General features: G+C 46.9%; 2 protein-coding genes across 3 annotated transcripts in view; one reads left to right on the forward strand and one right to left on the reverse strand.

The window, feature by feature from the left end:
- Positions 1-1,565: 1,565 nt before the first annotated feature.
- SPRY3 (sprouty RTK signaling antagonist 3) lies at positions 1,566-12,293 on the reverse strand. Of its 2 annotated transcripts, none has more exons than XM_072627231.1 (2): positions 11,966-12,293; positions 1,566-2,761 (listed from the first exon to the last, which is right to left on the reverse strand). In XM_072627231.1, the coding sequence occupies exon 2, from the start codon at positions 2,713-2,715 to the stop codon at positions 1,852-1,854; it is 864 nt and encodes a 287-aa protein (XP_072483332.1). In that variant the 5' UTR covers positions 2,716-2,761; positions 11,966-12,293; the 3' UTR covers positions 1,566-1,851. The 2 variants fall into 2 exon arrangements, with proteins under 2 accessions (XP_072483332.1, XP_072483334.1); XM_072627233.1 differs by having other exon boundaries at positions 1,566-2,822.
- The window catches only part of LOC140516208 (uncharacterized), a 66,505-nt gene continuing 59,966 nt past the window's right edge, over positions 11,336-17,874 (forward strand). The window contains exon 1 of the mRNA XM_072627230.1: positions 11,336-12,045. The gene's annotated coding sequence lies outside the window, so the exon portion shown is untranslated. The remainder of the gene's footprint in view (positions 12,046-17,874) is intronic.

Consider the following 17,874-nt stretch of genomic DNA (forward strand, 5'->3'; position numbering starts at 1 on the left):
GGTGGGGCATGGGTGGGGGGCACAGTCAGTTTGGGGAACCATAGTGAGGTCTCCTTTTGGGGCCCTTGCTTTCAATCTTCCAACAGACCACCCTTGGTGACCAAGAAGGGCAAACAGTGATATCAGCTCCTCCTAAGCTACTGTAACGGTGAGTTACAACCTTGGTCCTACCAATAGGGCCACCCATGAGTGACACTCAACACTTCCTAAATGGATCAGTGTCCAACAGACATTGGACAGTGATCATTGACTCACTTCTCCCCGATTCCTGAACAGTAGATAGGTGGAGGCTGTATTTTGCCCCTGCTAACAGGGGGGCCAGGTGAGAAGATGTCTGATGTGGTGCCAGGAAAGAGCACCGGTCTGGGAGAGTGGACATCCATGTTCTCATCCCAGCTCTATCACGATTGTCCTGTGTGGCCTTGGGCATGCTCTGTCCCCTTGCTGGGACTCTGTGTCCTCATCTGTCAAATGGGTTGCAAGATCTTTAAAGTCCTTTCCAGCCCTAAGTTCTGTGGTTTCATAATTATATCCACAGAACGTGAATCATGCAGTCTTAGGGCTATTAGTTTCTAGGGAAGGGCTATATGTTCCACCCTTTACTGCCCAAGGCCATCAAGTTTGGGGAAGGGGAGGGAAAAGGACAAGACTCCAGCTGACCAAGCCTGGATTACTTGTTCCTGATCCCATATGCCTAGAGATGTGTGGGTATGGTGGGTGCAGTGCATACACACACACACACACACTCACACATCTGGGTTTCAGGCAGGCTTATTGGTTAATATATCACATGAATCCTTCTTTTTTTGTAAGACTGGGTAATAGCACAGCAAGGGGAAAAAAGCAGAGGGACGGCATTTGGGAAACCCCCACTCCTGAAGGTGCTAGAGAAAGAGGCAAGGAGGGGAAAAGGCCTGAGGAAGAGATGGGGGAGGGAGGCAATGAGGACGTGGGGGAGGGAGAAGACATTGGGCTGGGATGTGGGAAAAGGAACTGTATGGAAAAGTCAATGAAAGGGGAAAAGATAAAGGACCAGGGAGGGGATGAGGGATCAGGTTGGGTAAGGGAGGAGACAAGGGATTAGGGAACTGGGAAGTGATGAGGAATGACATAGGGGCAAGGGAAAGAATAAGGGGACAGAGAAAAGATGAAAGATGGGAAAAGGGATGTAGGATAAGGTGGGGTAGGGAGAAATGAAGGGGGTGGAGGGAAAAAAAGAGCAGGGCAGAGGTGGAGGGAGAAGGGAGAAAGGAGAGTATAATGGGGCAAGTTGAGAATGAGTGAGTGGACTGCAGATGACAGAGAGAAAGAATGAGCAAGTCAAGGACCAAGAGAGGGCAAGAAAGGGGGAGGAAAGAATGATTAGATGCTTGCTGTGTGGCCCCATGTTACTCTTTGGAAGCCATCTCAGGAGAAAGCCCCCGAAGGCACTGGGGAAATGAGTCTGGTGTGGAAGAAGGCCATGTCAGGGAACCTCCCATTTGCCACACAGTGCTGAGGAGGCCATGGGCAGAGATGGCCAGAAGCTGGCTCAATTTGTCTTCAATGTGCAAGTCCCATGTCTTTGGATCATCTGATTTTTAATTTATTTTTTGCTTTGGGGCAGGAAAAATCGAGAGGTAAGTGGGGGGAGGGGAGGCTAAGGGAGGAGTGGGGGGGTACAGAGAGCCAATGAAGGAAGGACAAGCTGCCTTGGACTCAAGATGCACTTAGCCAGCCCCACAGCATGGCAGGATTGATGGGAGCGGGCCCTTGAGTCCTGGCTGGTTGGTTTCTCTGATCCCCACCCTTCCTTCCTACAGAGTGAAGGGTGAGGGGGAGAGAAGGGACTGGGTGGAGGCTGCAAGGCATTTACACCGGCTTCTCCGTGGCCCTGGGGAAGGCGGCTCCACTGGAAGAGATCTTCCTGCAAACAGTGTTGGTGTGGCTCTTGCATCGGCAGCCTGGCCTCCGTAGGCCATCGTAGCCTTGCTGGCACAACTTGAGACATCCTCGGGCTGGAGGGTACAAGCACAAACAAGGCATGACCAGTGACAGGAGGCTCATGGCTGCCCAGCGTGCACAGCAGGAGCCAGGCCCACAGGAGCAGGGCTCATCGGCACAGTTGTCTTCGTCATCAGTGGAACAGTGGTAGAAGATCCCCTTGACGCAGCAGAGGCACGTGCTGTAGTCAAGGAGGCTCTCCGGGGAGCAGAGGCACCGCTGCTTGCAGAGCCAGCAGGAGGGGAGGGTGCGTGTGGCTGTGCAGCGGATGCACTTGCAACGGCCACACTCTTCACAAATAAAGAGGTGCCCCCCAGTATGGAGGGACAGCTTCTCCGCTACACCTTTCTGAGAATCCTCCACTTTCAGAGCCCCTGCTTGAGGTTGGGTACAGATAAGGGAGTGATCGGAGGGTGATGGAGTGATGCTGGTCAGAAGCCTTTGGTCGGAGGTGATGGTGGTGTGGGATATGGAGCTAGCAAGGCTGGGTTGGCTCAGATGCTGTGGCAAGAGCTGAAGCTGGTGGCATTGGCTGAGGCTTCGAGGCAGATCCGAGGGAATAGTAGACAGGGACCAATCAGACTTGTGGGCCTGCTGGGCAAGGGAAGAGCTGGACAGGGTCTGTTGGCAGGAGATGGCAGGCCGTTCCACATACTCATTGCTCACATGGATGGAGCAGAGTTGCTCAATGGGCAGGGTTTGAGGAAAATCATCTGTTATTGGGGCATCCATGTTGTCTTGGCTCTTGAATTCTTTGGACTTGAGTGAGGGTGGCACTCTGGTGGTAAAGAGGAGGGAGGGCTTGCAGTTATGTAGGCATCAGGGCACATCTGAAAAGCCTTAGGGAGAAAAGGGGGAGGGGAAGAGAGAGAGAGAGAGAGAGAGAGAGAGAAGAAAAAGAAGAAGAGAGCAAGAGAGGGAGGGAGAGATGGAGAGAGGAGGAGGAGGAAGATGATGAAAAAGGAGAAGAAAGGGGAGAAGGAGAGGAGGGAGAGAAAAAGGAGAGGAGGGGAAGAAGGAAGGAGAGGGAGGAAGGAAGAGAGGAGAAGGAGGGAGGGGGAGGGAGAGAGAGAAAGAGAGAGAGAGAGAGAGAGAGAGAGAGAGAGAGAGAGAGAGAGAGAGAGAGAGAGAGAGAGAGAGAGAGAGGAGAGAGAATGAGATCACATAGGCAGGACCATCACCAGAGAGTAAGAAGAGGCATGAGCAGGATCAGTTGCCCCTACACACCAAAGAATGAAAACTCAATAGAAGGAGAGGCAGGGTATTCATAAGCCACTTATCATCTTCTGCTTTTCCCCTCTCCCCCCCAACTCTGATCGCTTCTCAGCATTCATGTATTTACGGGTTGCCATCTTACATTTCCCCTAGGGCTAAGTGCAGCAGGTCCCCCATTGAGATGCAGACTCTCACAACAGAACTGTGACAAGGGATCTTAGTGGCTTCCTTGTGCAGCTCCAATTTGGCACAAGCCTCTCCTAAAAGCCTCTGCTGCAGTGACAGAAAGCTCTCCCTACAGAACAAGGTAGATGCTTTTAATTGTTAGAAAATCCCTCCTCATATTGAGCTACCCCTTTGCAAGCTTTCCCACATTGCTGCTGGTTCTGCCCCCTTAGGCGTAACAAAACAAGTCCCCCTTTTCATAAGTGCCCTTCAAATACTTGAACGCAAATCCTTGGGTCTCCCTGAATCTTCTCTTCTCCCTAGTTCTTTCAACAAATCTTTGTGTGCTTTGCCCTCTGGACCCCCCATTATGCTGTTCAACCTCAGAGAATTTGAGAATCTCCTTTCTGAAATGCAGTACCCAGAACTGAGCACCATACTCTAGGTGAGGTCTCATCAGGAGGACAGTGGGACTCTTATTCTAGATAGTCTGTTTTTAGTCACACTGCTAGTTCAGAGTGAGTTTATAGTCTTCCTAAGCCCCCAGGTCTTTTCCAAAGGGACTGTTGTCTCACCACAATTTTCCCATTCTCTACTTTGCACAATTCATTTCTTGGAACTCAATTATGGGAATTTACATTTATCCCATTTGAATTTCATCTTGTTAGATTCTGCTGAGAGGTAAGTGGGGATGGGGATGGGGCACAGGCTAGTGGGACCTTTTGAAATCCCCAATCTGTCACCCAATCAGCTCTTTCCTCCAGCTTCCCATCCTCATTTCATTTGATAAGTACGCTCTCTATGCCTTCACCAAGTCAGTGATAAAAACATGTAAGAGGCAGAGCCAAGGACAGGTCCCCAGGGCACTTTACTAAGGACTTCGAATCTCCGTTATCATCGTTCATTAATTACCAGTCCTTGGGGTTGATCCTACAAGGTCCAACAAACTCTATTATCATCTAACCCGATATCTCTCCATCTTGTCCACAAGGACAACATAAAAGATTATTTTCTCCACTGTCTTGCTGAAATCTATGTGTACCACTGACATTTCCCTGATGTACTAACTCCATGACCCTGTTCAAATAAGAAATAACATCATTCTAACATGACCTGTTTTTCAAAAAGCCATGCTGGCTTTTGGTGACCATGCCTTGCCTCCCTGAGTGCTTACAAATCACCCCTTAATTAATGCTGGAGGATTTTGCCAGAAATGGAATGAAATCAAGCTCCTCATAGAATATTTTGTCCAGTCCTTTTATTTTTCCCTCCTCTGCCTGACTGGGTTTACAGTCATGGGTGACACGGTTTGTCAGCTAATACATGCCATATTTTTCTGACCCTGCAAACCTGTAGTTGCAGAACCTATACCAAAAACTGGAAGAGAATTTGTTGGCAGCACATGCAAAATATCTCCCAAGAGCAGTGACCAAAGCACCTCCCATGACACAAGGCTTATTTAGTCAGGGCTAGAGGTGCAGACAATCGATTGCCATGGTTATTTGTTGTTAGCCATGGAGACTGTAGCATTTCATTTGCTGGGCATTTGTTCGAAGAAGACAGGCTCAATCTGGAAGGAGAGGGGATCTCTAGCCTTAGGAGGTTTTGTAGGAGTTTCCAACAATAATAATCATTAGTGATAATACTAACAATTTCAACGGACACTTACAGAGAGCCCTTCAGGGTTACAAAGCTCTGTTCATTCTTTCTCACTAGGGCCTCCTAACAGTACCCTGTGGGAGGTAGGGTAGGATGATTCTTTCCATTCTAGAGATAAGGAAACAGTCTCATGCAGCTATAAGAATGAACCCACTTCCTTTGGCCCTTAAGTCGAAAGGTGCTGTCTTTCCAGCTACTTAAAGCCTTCGCATGGCTATGCTTCAGGTTCACAAATCTCAGGGTTCTGGAGGGAGCAGGGTTCTGCCTTCTCAGAATGCATGGCAATGTGGATGTTGATGGAATTCTTTCAGAATGTTTTGGAGGGGAGGCTGTGGCTGTGTAATGGTAGGGAAAGGACAAGACACAGAGGAGGAGACAAGGTGAGGGGATAAGAGTGAGCACTGGGCCTGCGAGCCAGGAGATCTTGGCACTGTCACCTTCTGCTGGCATTTCTGGGCAAGTCTCCCTGCATCTCTGATCTGCAGCATCCTTCTCTATGAAATGAAATGAGGATAAGAATCCCTGCATTAGGTGCTTTATAAGATTGTCAGGAGGAGAGTGCACTGGAAAGATGTGAGCACTCTCTGTGGGTTGAGTGGCAGCAGGGGTGGGCAGCAAAAAGATCTCTAAGCATGTTAGACCTTGCTTGTAGCAGAGACAGGACCGGGAAAATCAGTAGATATGAGGTTGGAAAAAGAAAGGACTCAGTGGATGAGACTCTCATCTACTTCCAGTGCTCAAAAAAGGAGAAATCGAGGCCTGGAGATATGATATGACCTGTGTACACATCTGTGGTAAGGGACAAAGCCAAGCCCCTAGTCAGGACATTGGCCTCCTAAGCTCCATCTTCTTCTAAAGTACAAATGTGATTCCCTGCTGTCTCAGGCTCTAAATGGATCCAGGCAGAGCCAGGTTCCCATTAGGTGTAGGCTTACCATGAATGGGTGTCTGAGCCTCAGTTTGGGTTGCCAGATGACTTCTGGGTAGAAAAAAAGGTGAGTGAGCATTCTCTGTGACCCTAACCTACAGGAGCAGTTGGCTAAGTGCAATGACTGTAAGATGTAAAGAAATGTTTTTTGAAGTAAGTAGAATTGCATTTAATATCATCCTCACCCCGACCCCCACCAACCACCATCCTTGCTGGAAACCCAGGCTGTAGAGTCCACAAAGACAACGTCCAGGAAGCAAAGGACTATGGCTACCAGCGAGGAGAGGATGGTTGGCCCTCAGTTGAAAGAACTGGGGGAGTACTGTTCTCCCAAATGTGATTTTTAGTGGAGCTTCGAGGTTGCCCACTCAAGAGAGGCAGACAGGAGTGATGAGCACATGCCAATCATTCCTGTGCCCTCTGAGCCTTTGGCAATTTCAATGGGAGAAAGGGGAGCTAAGCAAGCTTTCATACAAATGCAAGAGCCAATCAGGGGGCACCAGGTCCCAGAAAACAGGAGCAGGAATAAAAGCATGTACAAAAGCCGTCAGATTTCAGAGCAGTTCAAAATAGAACAATTAGTCATACAAACTGGATGGTGCGGATGGCTTGAATGGGTGCAAAAGGATATGGTTTCCTTCAGTGAATGCAGCAGAGTAACAAATAAAACCAGCTAAGGCAGGGAAATGACCAGACTCAGAGGAACAGAGAGAGGGGGAGGGAAATGAGAAAGGCCTTAGTCGCTAAACATTCAATGGAGGAGAGTCTATCTGGTGAGAGGTTCTTGTGGCATGGGGAAGGCATCCAACAAATCATTTCAATTGAAATGTTTGCCCAAGGGTTAATCAGTGAAATGACTTGGGGGGAGGGGGAGGCGAGGGGAGGGAAAGAATCTCAATGCACCCAAAAGCCAATGTAGTTGTATTTTTTTGCAATGGTTATTTTGACCTCATGGAAGTCCCGGGACACCACTCACCATGGGTATTGGGACTCAGTACCTCAAGCAGGGTCCCAAATGCCAATCAGGCAAAATCACTTTCCCTCTCTGGGCTAGTTTCCTTACTTATAAAATGAAGGGGTTGAAATTCTGGTTCCTGAGGAGAAATGAGAAAACACAATTCCTTCAGGTGTGGAATAAGCTGTCAGATGTGGACACTGGCTTTCCTCAGTCATTTTTTTTTTTTGTGTGACAAAAGAGGCTTCTTGAAAAAAGGGTTGTGTATTGGGAAATGAGAAATGAAGGGATTGGAGACAGAGGGTGGGCAGCTAAGGGGCGCCACAGCACACAGAGCACTGGTGCTGAAGTCAGGATGAACCGAGTTTCTAGCTGGGGGACCCTGGCCAAGTCGCTTAACCTCAGTCTACCTCAGTTTCCCCATCTGTCAAATGGGGATAATAACAGCACCTACATGCCAGGGCTATTGTGAGGATCAAATGAAATAAGACTTGCAAAAAGCTTAGCACAGTGCCTGGCACTTAGTAGGCACTAAATAAATGCACATGATTATGATTATGTCTATTATTAGTAGAATTATATAACATAAAGAATCTTAGATTTGGAATCAAAGGATGTGAATTTTCCAGTCCGAGCTCTGTTATTTACTACCTGTATGAGCTTAGGCAAGTATCTTCACTTCCCTATGTAAAATGAGAGAGCTGGAGGAGATGACTTCTAATATCCCTTCCAGGTGTGAAACATAGGACTTTCCCAGTTTTAACTCTGATATTTTAGGGTTTTCTGATTCTTTTTCTGGGAGAACATGGATAAGAGTCACCCCAAATAGAAGATATGATTGGATGGGAAGTGATTTGGGATCCACCGATATGGTGAGGAGTGTGCAATACATTCCTTAGGTCTAAGCCATTTGCATCTGGCCACCTTAATTGACAAGGACACCGGCATTTTCTAAGGGGCACTGTCCAAATGAACTGAATGTCCTATGGATTCCAGGGGTAGGGCTAAGAATGACTCTATTGTCTCCAGTGGACTTCCCTGTGGAATGAGGAATTCAGAAGCATTAATATCCATCTCCTACGTGCCAGAGAGTACAAATATCCAGTAGGATTGAGAGGGCCTGAGAGGTTGTGATTTAGACTGGAGATCCCATTAAACACTGGCTTCAGACAGAAAGATCAAGGAAGCAGTAGGGCTCAAGGATCCACAGAACTTCAGACTCCAACTATCTGAGATTTGGAGTGGAGTACAGTGGGTAGCTCAGGACAGGGAAGACAAAACCTGAGAAAACATGAGAAAAGGAAGTAAGGAATGGGGATGACAGTCCAGGCACAGCACTGAGGACCAAGGGCCTCAGGAGACGTCAAAGGAACAAGTCAGACAAAGGAACCTTGTAGACAAAAGATTCTAGGCTTCTTTGGCTCTTAAGTGTAGGGCTTATAGGATCACAGGCTCCTAGATTGTAGAACTGGAAGGGGCCTCAGAGGTCAGCTAGTTCAAACTCCTTATTTTACAGGGGAGGAAACTGCAGCCCAAACAGGGCAAGTGATTTACCCAAGGTCACACAGGGTAGATCTGGGCATCGATTGCAGACTATCAGAGTAATGAAGAGGAGAAACACTTGGACTGGGTGACCAACAGGGTTTAAGATGTTCCCCCTCCCTCCCCGGGATAGGGGAGAGGGGAGAGAGGGAGGAGGGAGAAGGAGAGAGTAATCTCTAAGACCAGACTTAGTCCTCTGTTTTGGGTATGGTTCTGCAAGGGGATGGCCAAGATGAACCTACAAGGTTCCTTTTAGTTGGGCAAAATCTTTTCATCAGCAGGAACTCTCAGTTCCCAAATGGAGGAACAGTAATAGAGAGGGACTTCAAGGAGACTTGGGTAAGATTAGGGAGCTGAACAGAATACACGATTAAATGAATGACAACAAACTGGGTTCCATTCCAGACTGCTGAATGCAATCTAACTAATAGAACGAAGGTAAAGGGGAACAGAGGCTCAGAAATGAACAGGCTGATGCAAAAGATACAGGGAGAAATGGCTACAAACATGTTTCTTCTGATCCGGAAAAACTCTGAAGCAACAGCAGCACAACCTACTAATGCTGCTGGGCAGTTTCTTTCCTTCTTTGAGAAGGGGCTTTTTTTTTCAACAAGGTACACACTCTTAAAAGTGGCTTAGGAGATTGCAAATTCTTGACTGCAGGATGGAGAGATCTTGTTATTTCAGACGGATGCTTAGTGCCTCTGCAGTCATGAATGATGCATTGTAAGCCCACTCCCATCAGCATCTCTCTGCTCAGGTACTCACAACTTCCTGAACAGTTTTCTTCTGGTCCTGGAATCTGCTCTCTCTGATCTGATGTGAATTTTGTTTTCCAGATTGCTTTGGAGGAGACAGAGACAGTCTAAAGTCCCTTCAGGGGAGTGATTGTTTAAGAAAAATTTCATGACAAAATACTCTAAGCCCTGAATGCTTTGTAATGTGTCCATCCACCACTACCTTCCTGAAGAAAACTGTGGAGAGTTCTGATTTTAGGATTGAATTCCCTGCTGTCACAAAGGAAGTCAATGTGGATTTCAGAAGAAAATGGGAAAGGACAGTGGAGGACAGGTTGACCCCTCTTTCCCTACCCCCATCTAGTCATCTGGCAGTCAAACCTTGTCTTTTCTCTGTGACATATATGCTACCTTTAAGAATGACTTCCAGCAGAGAGTGGGATCTCACAATGGTCTTAACTATGCTTAATTCCTCGTGTTGACCCTCGCTTTTGAAAAATCCCTCCTTGTACAAATTACACCCTACCTGGCAAATCCTCACTTGTCCCCTTTCTACATGACTAAGCTCTCCCTCTGTAACTGCCCAATGCCTTACTATAACCTCTGCAGCACTCTGGGAAAAGCTCAGGTTTGGGACTCAGAAGACCAAGGGTCTTTTGCTCTGCAAAGGTGTGACCTCTGACAATTCCCCTCTACTTGCTCAGCACCTCAGTTTCCTGGTCTGTAAAATGAGACAGTTGGTATTAGAAGAGATTTGAGGCCGCCTCTGGCTTTTAAACTCCATGAATCTTTCACAACTTGCCAGAGTAATTCCATCTCAATTCAGCCATCATTTCTGCATCTCACTGCAGGTCCATATGTTGTTTAATTCTTATCTCCTCTCACTGCGCCCCTACCTTAGCTTAGGAAGTAAAGATAGTTCATTTCTAAGCTTGGCAATTAGAAGATTTCAAGACCTCATGAATACAAATGCTTTTCACACATCAGAACATGTTGAGGAACCAGTCTTTCCTTTCTGAGGGCTCTGTGGATTTTCTTTTTTACTCTAAGCTGCTTTGAGGAGAATTAAGATATCTGGGTTCTGGTGTCAACCCTCCAAGTCAAGGGATAGACTACTTTGAGACTTCGTGTCTTAGGGATTCGATTTCCCTGTAAGTAAAATGTGAGGGGTTCTACCACTAGATCAAGAGGGTCCCCTCCTATTTTCTTTCAGCCCCATTCTTCGGGGCTACGTTGGGGGCAGGGTAGGAGGGAGAGAAATCACTAATTCTAATTCTCAGTCTCTAAGCTTGGTAAAAACCCAGTGTTCTTTGAAGCGCCTCCCCCTCCCCCCCTGACCCCCCCCCTCCCCACCCTTCACACACAAACTCTAAAGCCCCTCCATTTTGAAGAGCACCCTCTCAATACAGACGACTACAGGTGCTTATAGGTTACATCCAATGGCCACAAAGAAGCCCAAATCCTGAGCCAGAAATGAGGTTGAGCTTCAGATCAGCACTCTGGGGGCTTCCTGTGCTCAAGCAAGCTTTTCTTTATAAGTGGTTGGAATATCGGGGGAATATTGTAAGTTACCGGATATCTAAAATGTTCTCATTTCTAATATTTTCACATCCATGTGATTCTTCTTGGTCCTGACAGGATATTTGCACTTTGAAATAGCTTTTCTGCCTAAAAGTTCAGTTCTAATTGCCCAATCTGATTTTTCAATATTTTACAAGTGCCTAGAAGGATAGACCTAAGAACGACCAGCCCCAGAGTCTCACAGGCAGCCACTGGCTAAATTGATCTGTGTGCAGGTCCCCAAATTCGGGGTGGAGGGAAAAGTAATCCCAACTGAAATGCCACTTTCAGACATGTGCCCACCAAGACCTAAATCCCTAGATTTCTAAACAGCTACTGTGGCTCATTGTAAGAGGGGGGTGTGCTACACTCTGCCAGTTTGGGCCATCTTTTTCCCAGGGCAAGGTGATATGATGAAATCAGAAAGCTGCACCAATCCAAGCAGGAAGCCATTAGAAGAGGAGGCCCTGGCCTGGCCCCTGCCTCAGTGGTTCGGTCCTTTGGGTACAGCCTGTCTGTCTGTTTCTCCCCCAGCCATCTAGCGCTGATGACCTGGAGCTGTCTGGAGCTAGGACAGACAGGCGCGCGCGCAGGCGCGCGGGCGCGCGCCAATAGACACACATACATACATACACACACAGACACAGACACGCGCGCGTACACACATACACACACACACATATACACACACACAAAGGTATTTAAAGGTCAATGGGAGAGAAATGGATGGAGCTCCGGGCTTCAAAAGGGAGTGATTATGAAGTGTATCTTTTTGGCTTTCAGATGTCCAATTTGGAGTTTTCTCTAAGTGCTGACTCATGTCAATGGATTTCTCTGTTTTCCCAGGCTGGGTGTAATCTACACAGCCCAGGGCTAGGCAGCCCTATGCAAAATCAATCAATACATTGCATAGATAAACAGGGTGAGATAGAGACCTGGCTCTGTATTTAAAGCTGCTAGCAGCCTAGATCACCCCCCAACCCCCCCCCCCCCATCCACATCCACTACATTCACACACACACACACACACACACACACACACACACCACAGATACATACATACACACACACACACACACACACCACAGATACATACACACACACACACACTCGCATACATCCACTGCATTCACAGACGGACATACACACACACACACACACACACCCCCACACACATCCCCACACACTGGGGGAAGTTCTTGTCTACTAAGGCTTACTTACTTGGAGAGGAAGGCAGGTCCATGGCGAACAGGAGCAGGAAAAGGACTGAATCCCTAGGCTGGCTCAGGGGACCTTTTCTGGTGAGTCTCTCAGTATCCCCCACCTCTTTAGAAAGTCTGAATGAAAACTCCTCCTCCAGCGGTGGAGCCCGAAACAGAGGTACTTCTGTCTGCGTTCCTCTGACACAGCAGAGTGGGAGGGGAAAAAAAATTCGAGACCTGTTACTGGCAGATACTTTGTATAGGTTTTACATACAGATATAAATCAAGGGGCACATATTCCCCAAAGAAAGCCAGTCAGGGTAAATTCCCTCCTCCTGCTGCTGCTGCTGCTGCTTCTGGGGCTGCTGCTGCTGCTCCCCCTCCTGCCCCCCCTCCTCCTCTTTGACAGATGAAGAGAATGAAGGGAATGCAGTTGTAGCCTCAGTGTATCTCAGCAGACCAATAGCTTTCGCTTGCGTGTAGGGCTCTGATCTCGCTGTTTGGGTATCATTGTGTGTGTGTGTGGGGGGGAGCTGCTGGCAGTTTGAGGTGCAGTGTGCTCACTCGGTTCTGCTGGCTAGCTGGTGAATATAGATGATTTCCGCAGGTCTTGTGAATGAGTTCCAGGGGAGGAGGGGAGAGCTTTATTGCTCCTTGGAATGTCTCTCCCTCTCCCCTTCTCTTTCCTCCCTTCCCCCTCTTTTCTCCTTTCCTTCCCCATCTCCTTTCCCTTCCCCTCCCTGTCCTGCCCTCCTCTCCTCTCCCCTTTCTTCCCTTTCCCTTTCCCTTTCCTCTCCCCCTTTGATTCTCTGGGCTAAATCTATTCATGTTTAGCTAAGTGGCATCTTCCAATGGAAATGGAATCGTCTCTGAGAACTCCCCATAGGAATCTTTGCATCCAGACCCTGGAATAATGACTGCAACGAAATTGACAGAGGGAAAGGGGGGGAGGGGCAGTCCTCATTTTAAGGGGAATCCATTGAAATCTTCCCTAACTCCCCCTGGCTACCAGCATGCATTCCGGCCATTCCCCATCTCACAGACAGCCTCTCAGGGCTCCAGGTTGATGATGAAAGGAGAAAGCTTCTCCTTTGCTTGAACCTCTATCTCACCTGGGAGCCCCACTGACCCTGAGCATTGAGCACAAAGGCCTTTATGCTGGATGCTGGGTCAACACAGACAGGCAAAGGCACGTCCTCCTCCACAGGTTGCTATGACATCGTGAGCCCTACCTTCCCCTTCCTCCCTTCCTCCCTCCCTTCCTTCCTCCCTCTTTCCCTTGCTTCCTTCATTCCTTCCTTTCTTCCTCCCTGCCTTTCTCCCTCCCTCCCTTCCCTCCGTCCCCCTTCTTCTCTCCCTACCTTCCTTCCCCAGTTCTTGGTTACCTATTCTATGTAGGGCCTTGTGCTGAGCCAAGCTTTCCACTAGGATGTAGAATTAAAGAGAAACCCCTAGAGCTATTCCTTTGGGGGAGGTGCACAGGAACCCAAGCATTTTTTCTCCAAACTCAGTGAGTGAGCTCCAAGGTAAGAAGGAGCAGCCATGAGCAGCATTAGGAGACTGGGCTTTTTACATCCTGCCCCATCACTGACAAACTGTGCAAGCAGAGGCCATCCACTTGTCAGCAAAAAATAGCAACAACCAATCCTGAGGCACTGAGGGAAATCCAGAGTTTGAGTCATTCAGGGTCACATCACAAAGGGCTGGGATACATACACATGGTAACTACATTAGACAAAGTGCTCTGTGAAGTCGAGGTTGGGGTTGGACTTTGTGAGATCAGAGAAGGCCTCCTGGAGGAGGAGGATAAGGACAAAAATGGAAACTGGGTGGCAGGAGGGCACTGCAGGCTTAGGGGTCAACCTGAGGAAAGGCACAGTGGACAGGCAAGCATTGTGCTTATTTAAGGCTCATGGAGTGTCCCAGCCAACAGAGTGTGTGGAGAGGATTGAGATGAGATGTCTGGAGAAGTCAGCTAATATCAAATTGTGGAGATCCTTCAATGCCAGGTAGATGACTGAGTTTTATTCAGAAGGCCATAGGGAACCACTGTAGATTTTTCAGCAGTGGAACAACATGATCAGATCTATGTATAAGAAAGATGATTTCAAGAGCAGCATGAAAGCTAGATGGGAAGGGGAGAGAGGGCCAGGAAGATGCGTTAGGTGGTTATGGAAGTAATCCAGGGGAGTGATGAGAACCTGCACCCACTTAGCCACTAGGAGCTCAACTCCCTGGTGACTACAGGAATAGAGAGGAGGGAATGAATGGGAGAGAGGTGGCAGAGGTAGTCTTAAAGGGCTTTGTTAATTGATGGCATAGGAAAGGTGGGAGAGAGAGAAGTCACAAAATAATTCCAGGATTACACACATGGGTGATCAAAGGAATAGCAGTAGCACAGACATACAGAAGACAGAATGAATGAGAGTAAGAGATGGTGAGAAAGCTAATGAGCAATGTTAGATATGTTGAGCTTAAGGTGCTACTGGTGGGACATCATGTCCTGAAAGTAGTTAGAGATGTAGGACAGCAACTCAAAAGAGAAGACAAGACCTTTCTACGGTCAGTAGAGCGATGGACGTCCTAAGTATAGAACATGTAGTTGGAGACATGAGAATGGACAGAGGGAGATGAGAGGAGGGGGTGCAAAGGGAGAGGGGGAAAGCAAAGCCCAAATACTTAAGAACTGCTCACATTGAAGGAAGAGAATGAGGAAGAAAGTAAGAAAAGTTAGAAGAAGAACTAGGGAACTATGTAATCTCCACAACCAGACAAAGAGAGAAGGAATTAGACAGCAGCTGGAGAAAATGGAAGGACCAAGGGAAGACTTTTTTCAGGACTCCAGTGAGAGACCTTAGCCAGCATGTTTATAGGCAAATAGGTAAGAGGTAATGATGGAGAAGAGATTGAAGGTGCAGGAGAACAGGGATGGCTGCTGGGGCAGGACCCTGGTAGAAATAGTAGTCTTAATAAGTAGGTAACCAACCCATCCATCCATCCACTCACCTACAGTCAATAGACAAATATTTGTTAGTTGCCTATTTTGTACCAGATGTTGTGCTAGGCATTGATGATGCAGTGATGACATCCCTGCTCACAGGGAGCTTCTGTTATATTGGGGGAAACAACATATATACTTAAAAGTAAATATACAAATTACATACAAAATAAAGGGGGGACTTTCAACTCAGGGATTATGAAAGACTCCATGTTGGAGGTGGCATCTCAGCTGAACATTGAAGGGAGCTAAGGGTTTGAAGAGGCAGAGAACATTCCAGGCCTGTGCAGAGATAGAAAAGGGAATGAGAATGCTGTATATGAGGAAAGGCAGCTAGGTGGCACAGTGGATAGAATGCTGGGCTTGAGATCAAATGTGGTGTCAGACACTTACTAGCTGCGTAAACCTGGACAAGTCAATGCACCCTGCTTGCCTCAGTTTCTTCATCTGTAAAATGAACTGGAAAAAAGGTCAAACCCCTCCAGTATCTTTGCCAAGAAAAGGGGGTCATGAAGAGTCAGACAGGACTGAACCATGACAACAGTATGAGAAATAGCTGATGGGCCAATTTGACTAGAAGGTTAAAAGCCCAGATCTTAAAGGTGGTGAAATTCTAAGAGATAGGGATCTCTGACAGGTGTGTGACTGAAGCAAGATGTAGATGATGGTTCTTAGCATTAAGGAGATTAAGGATTGGTGTGGTCAGTTTGTCAGAAGAGTTATGAACATGAATTGAAGTTCCCCAAGGATAATGCCAGGCATTGGCATGAAGAGGAAGATCTTCTCTGGGTAATGATGGTATTGAGAAATTTGGGGAAATGACCCAGAGATGTCTCTCTGTCCCACAGTTACTCCATCACTCATGTAACAGGGAAATGATAATGGGCAATTGTGTGGTGTAATGGAGAGAGCTGAGGACACAATTAGAAAAGTAGACAGCCCCTTCCCTCAAGGAGGTCCCATTTTACGTGTGAGACAACACACCAGGAAAGTTTCAGCTATGTCAGATGGAAAGTCCCCATGGTTCTTGGGGTATGGTGGCAAAGCAGATGGTCAGACCTCTTCTGTGGTCTTTTCTACTGATAAAATCATTCCATTTCCTGATGTTGAACCACTGGACTTTGGTGGCATGATCTCTCCTTTCTGTGTCTGTATTATCTGCTGAAGCAGTTCCCAGACTGCATCTTGGAAGGGAAGTTCTTCAGCTCAGAGTCCTGGGCTGTCCTCATCAAGGTCTGAGGGGAAATGGTGGTCAAGGGGTTGGTGATGGCTTGGTTTGCTTGGCACATGCAAATGAAATCCAGGGTTAAGATGTGTTTGTTTTTGAAAAACATTTTAGGATAAATTGTTACACATTTACTGATAATAAATTCATGACATTTTCGAGAAAATCCAGAAAATCCATTTAAAGTCCTAGATACCCCATCTTTCCAGACTTTTTCATTCCCCCCCTCAGGAACTTGATGTTTTACTCAAAGGGACTCACTTGATTGTCCCCATTTATGATATCTCATCTCTCACTTCTGTGACTTTGCACCAGCTGTTCCCACCCCCTCCCAACCTGGAGCACTTTCCCTTCCCACCCCCACCTCTTAGAATTCCTAGTACGACCTCAAGTGTCATGCTCAGTCCTCCCCACCCCAGAGATTGTTTAGGGTTGATTTTCTAAATCCTTTGTAATAAATTACCTGGATACACAGTGTTTCTCACTCTTATTTTCACTGTATACCCAGAGTCCAATACAATATTGAACACATAGTAGGAGCTTAATTAATACTCATTGAATTGAATTGAGCTGATAATTTTTCAGCAACAATTCAGAAAATACACTGGAGAAAACCAAAATTTAGATGACAGAGAAGCCAACAGGATGATTCTGTTAGAAACAAAGAAGATGATGTGGCTACTACCTTATTCATATGAATTTTGACTTTTCAGTAATGCGAGGTCCTGGTTTGGTCTGCCATTGCTTTCTGGTGGTGTTTCTATTTTCTGTTTGAATATTTGTGTTTATTGATGGTTTTGCTAATATAATAACAATTGTATTTTTAAAACCAAGCAGCTACAAATCTTTGGGTACAGCAGTAATAAAAAGATTCCACCATAAAAATGGTATCCCTTTACATAGTCAATAATTCATGTCAAGAAGCATTTATTAAGTGCTTCCTATGTACGAGGCACTAAGTGCTAGGGATACAAAGATAGGCAAAAATCAGACTCTGTTCTCTAGGACCTTACAGTCCAATGGGGGTGACAACATGTAAAATTATGTACAATGTACATGATATTCTCCTGTGTACAGGATACATTGGAGAGAATCTCAGAGGGAAGACCCTACAATTAAGAAAGACTGGGAAAGGCTTTTTGCAGAAGGGGGAACTCTAGGAGAAACTTGGAGGAAACCTGGGAAGCCAGGAGGCAGAGCTCCAGACATGGGGGCGGGGAGAGAACAAGGCTGGGAAAATGCTCAGAGTTAACATATGAAATGACTTGGGTGAGGAACAGTAAGGATCACACTGGATCACAGTGTGTGGAGTACATCTTTTGCCAAGATCTGTTGGTTTTACCTTCATAAAATCTCTCACATATGTCCCCTTCTCTACTCCATGCTGCCCCCACCCTGATTACAGGCCTTCATCACTCATGCCTGTACTATTAAGAGCCTGTGTGTGGGTCTACCTGACACAAGTCTCTCTCTACTCTAGTTCATTGTCCATTCAGCTGCCAAAGTGATCTTCCTAAAGTGCAGGTCTGACTATGTGTCACTCCCATACTCAGTAAACTCCAGTGGCTCCCTATTGCCTCCAGGATCAATTACAAAATGCTCAGTTTGGTATTCAAAGCCCTTCATAACCTGTCCTTTCCCCTATCCTCCAACACACACACACACACACACACACACACACACACATACACACACACACACACAC

This window comes from Notamacropus eugenii, chromosome X, assembly GCF_028372415.1.
Source record: "Notamacropus eugenii isolate mMacEug1 chromosome X, mMacEug1.pri_v2, whole genome shotgun sequence".
Taxonomy (NCBI): Eukaryota; Metazoa; Chordata; class Mammalia; order Diprotodontia; family Macropodidae; genus Notamacropus; species Notamacropus eugenii.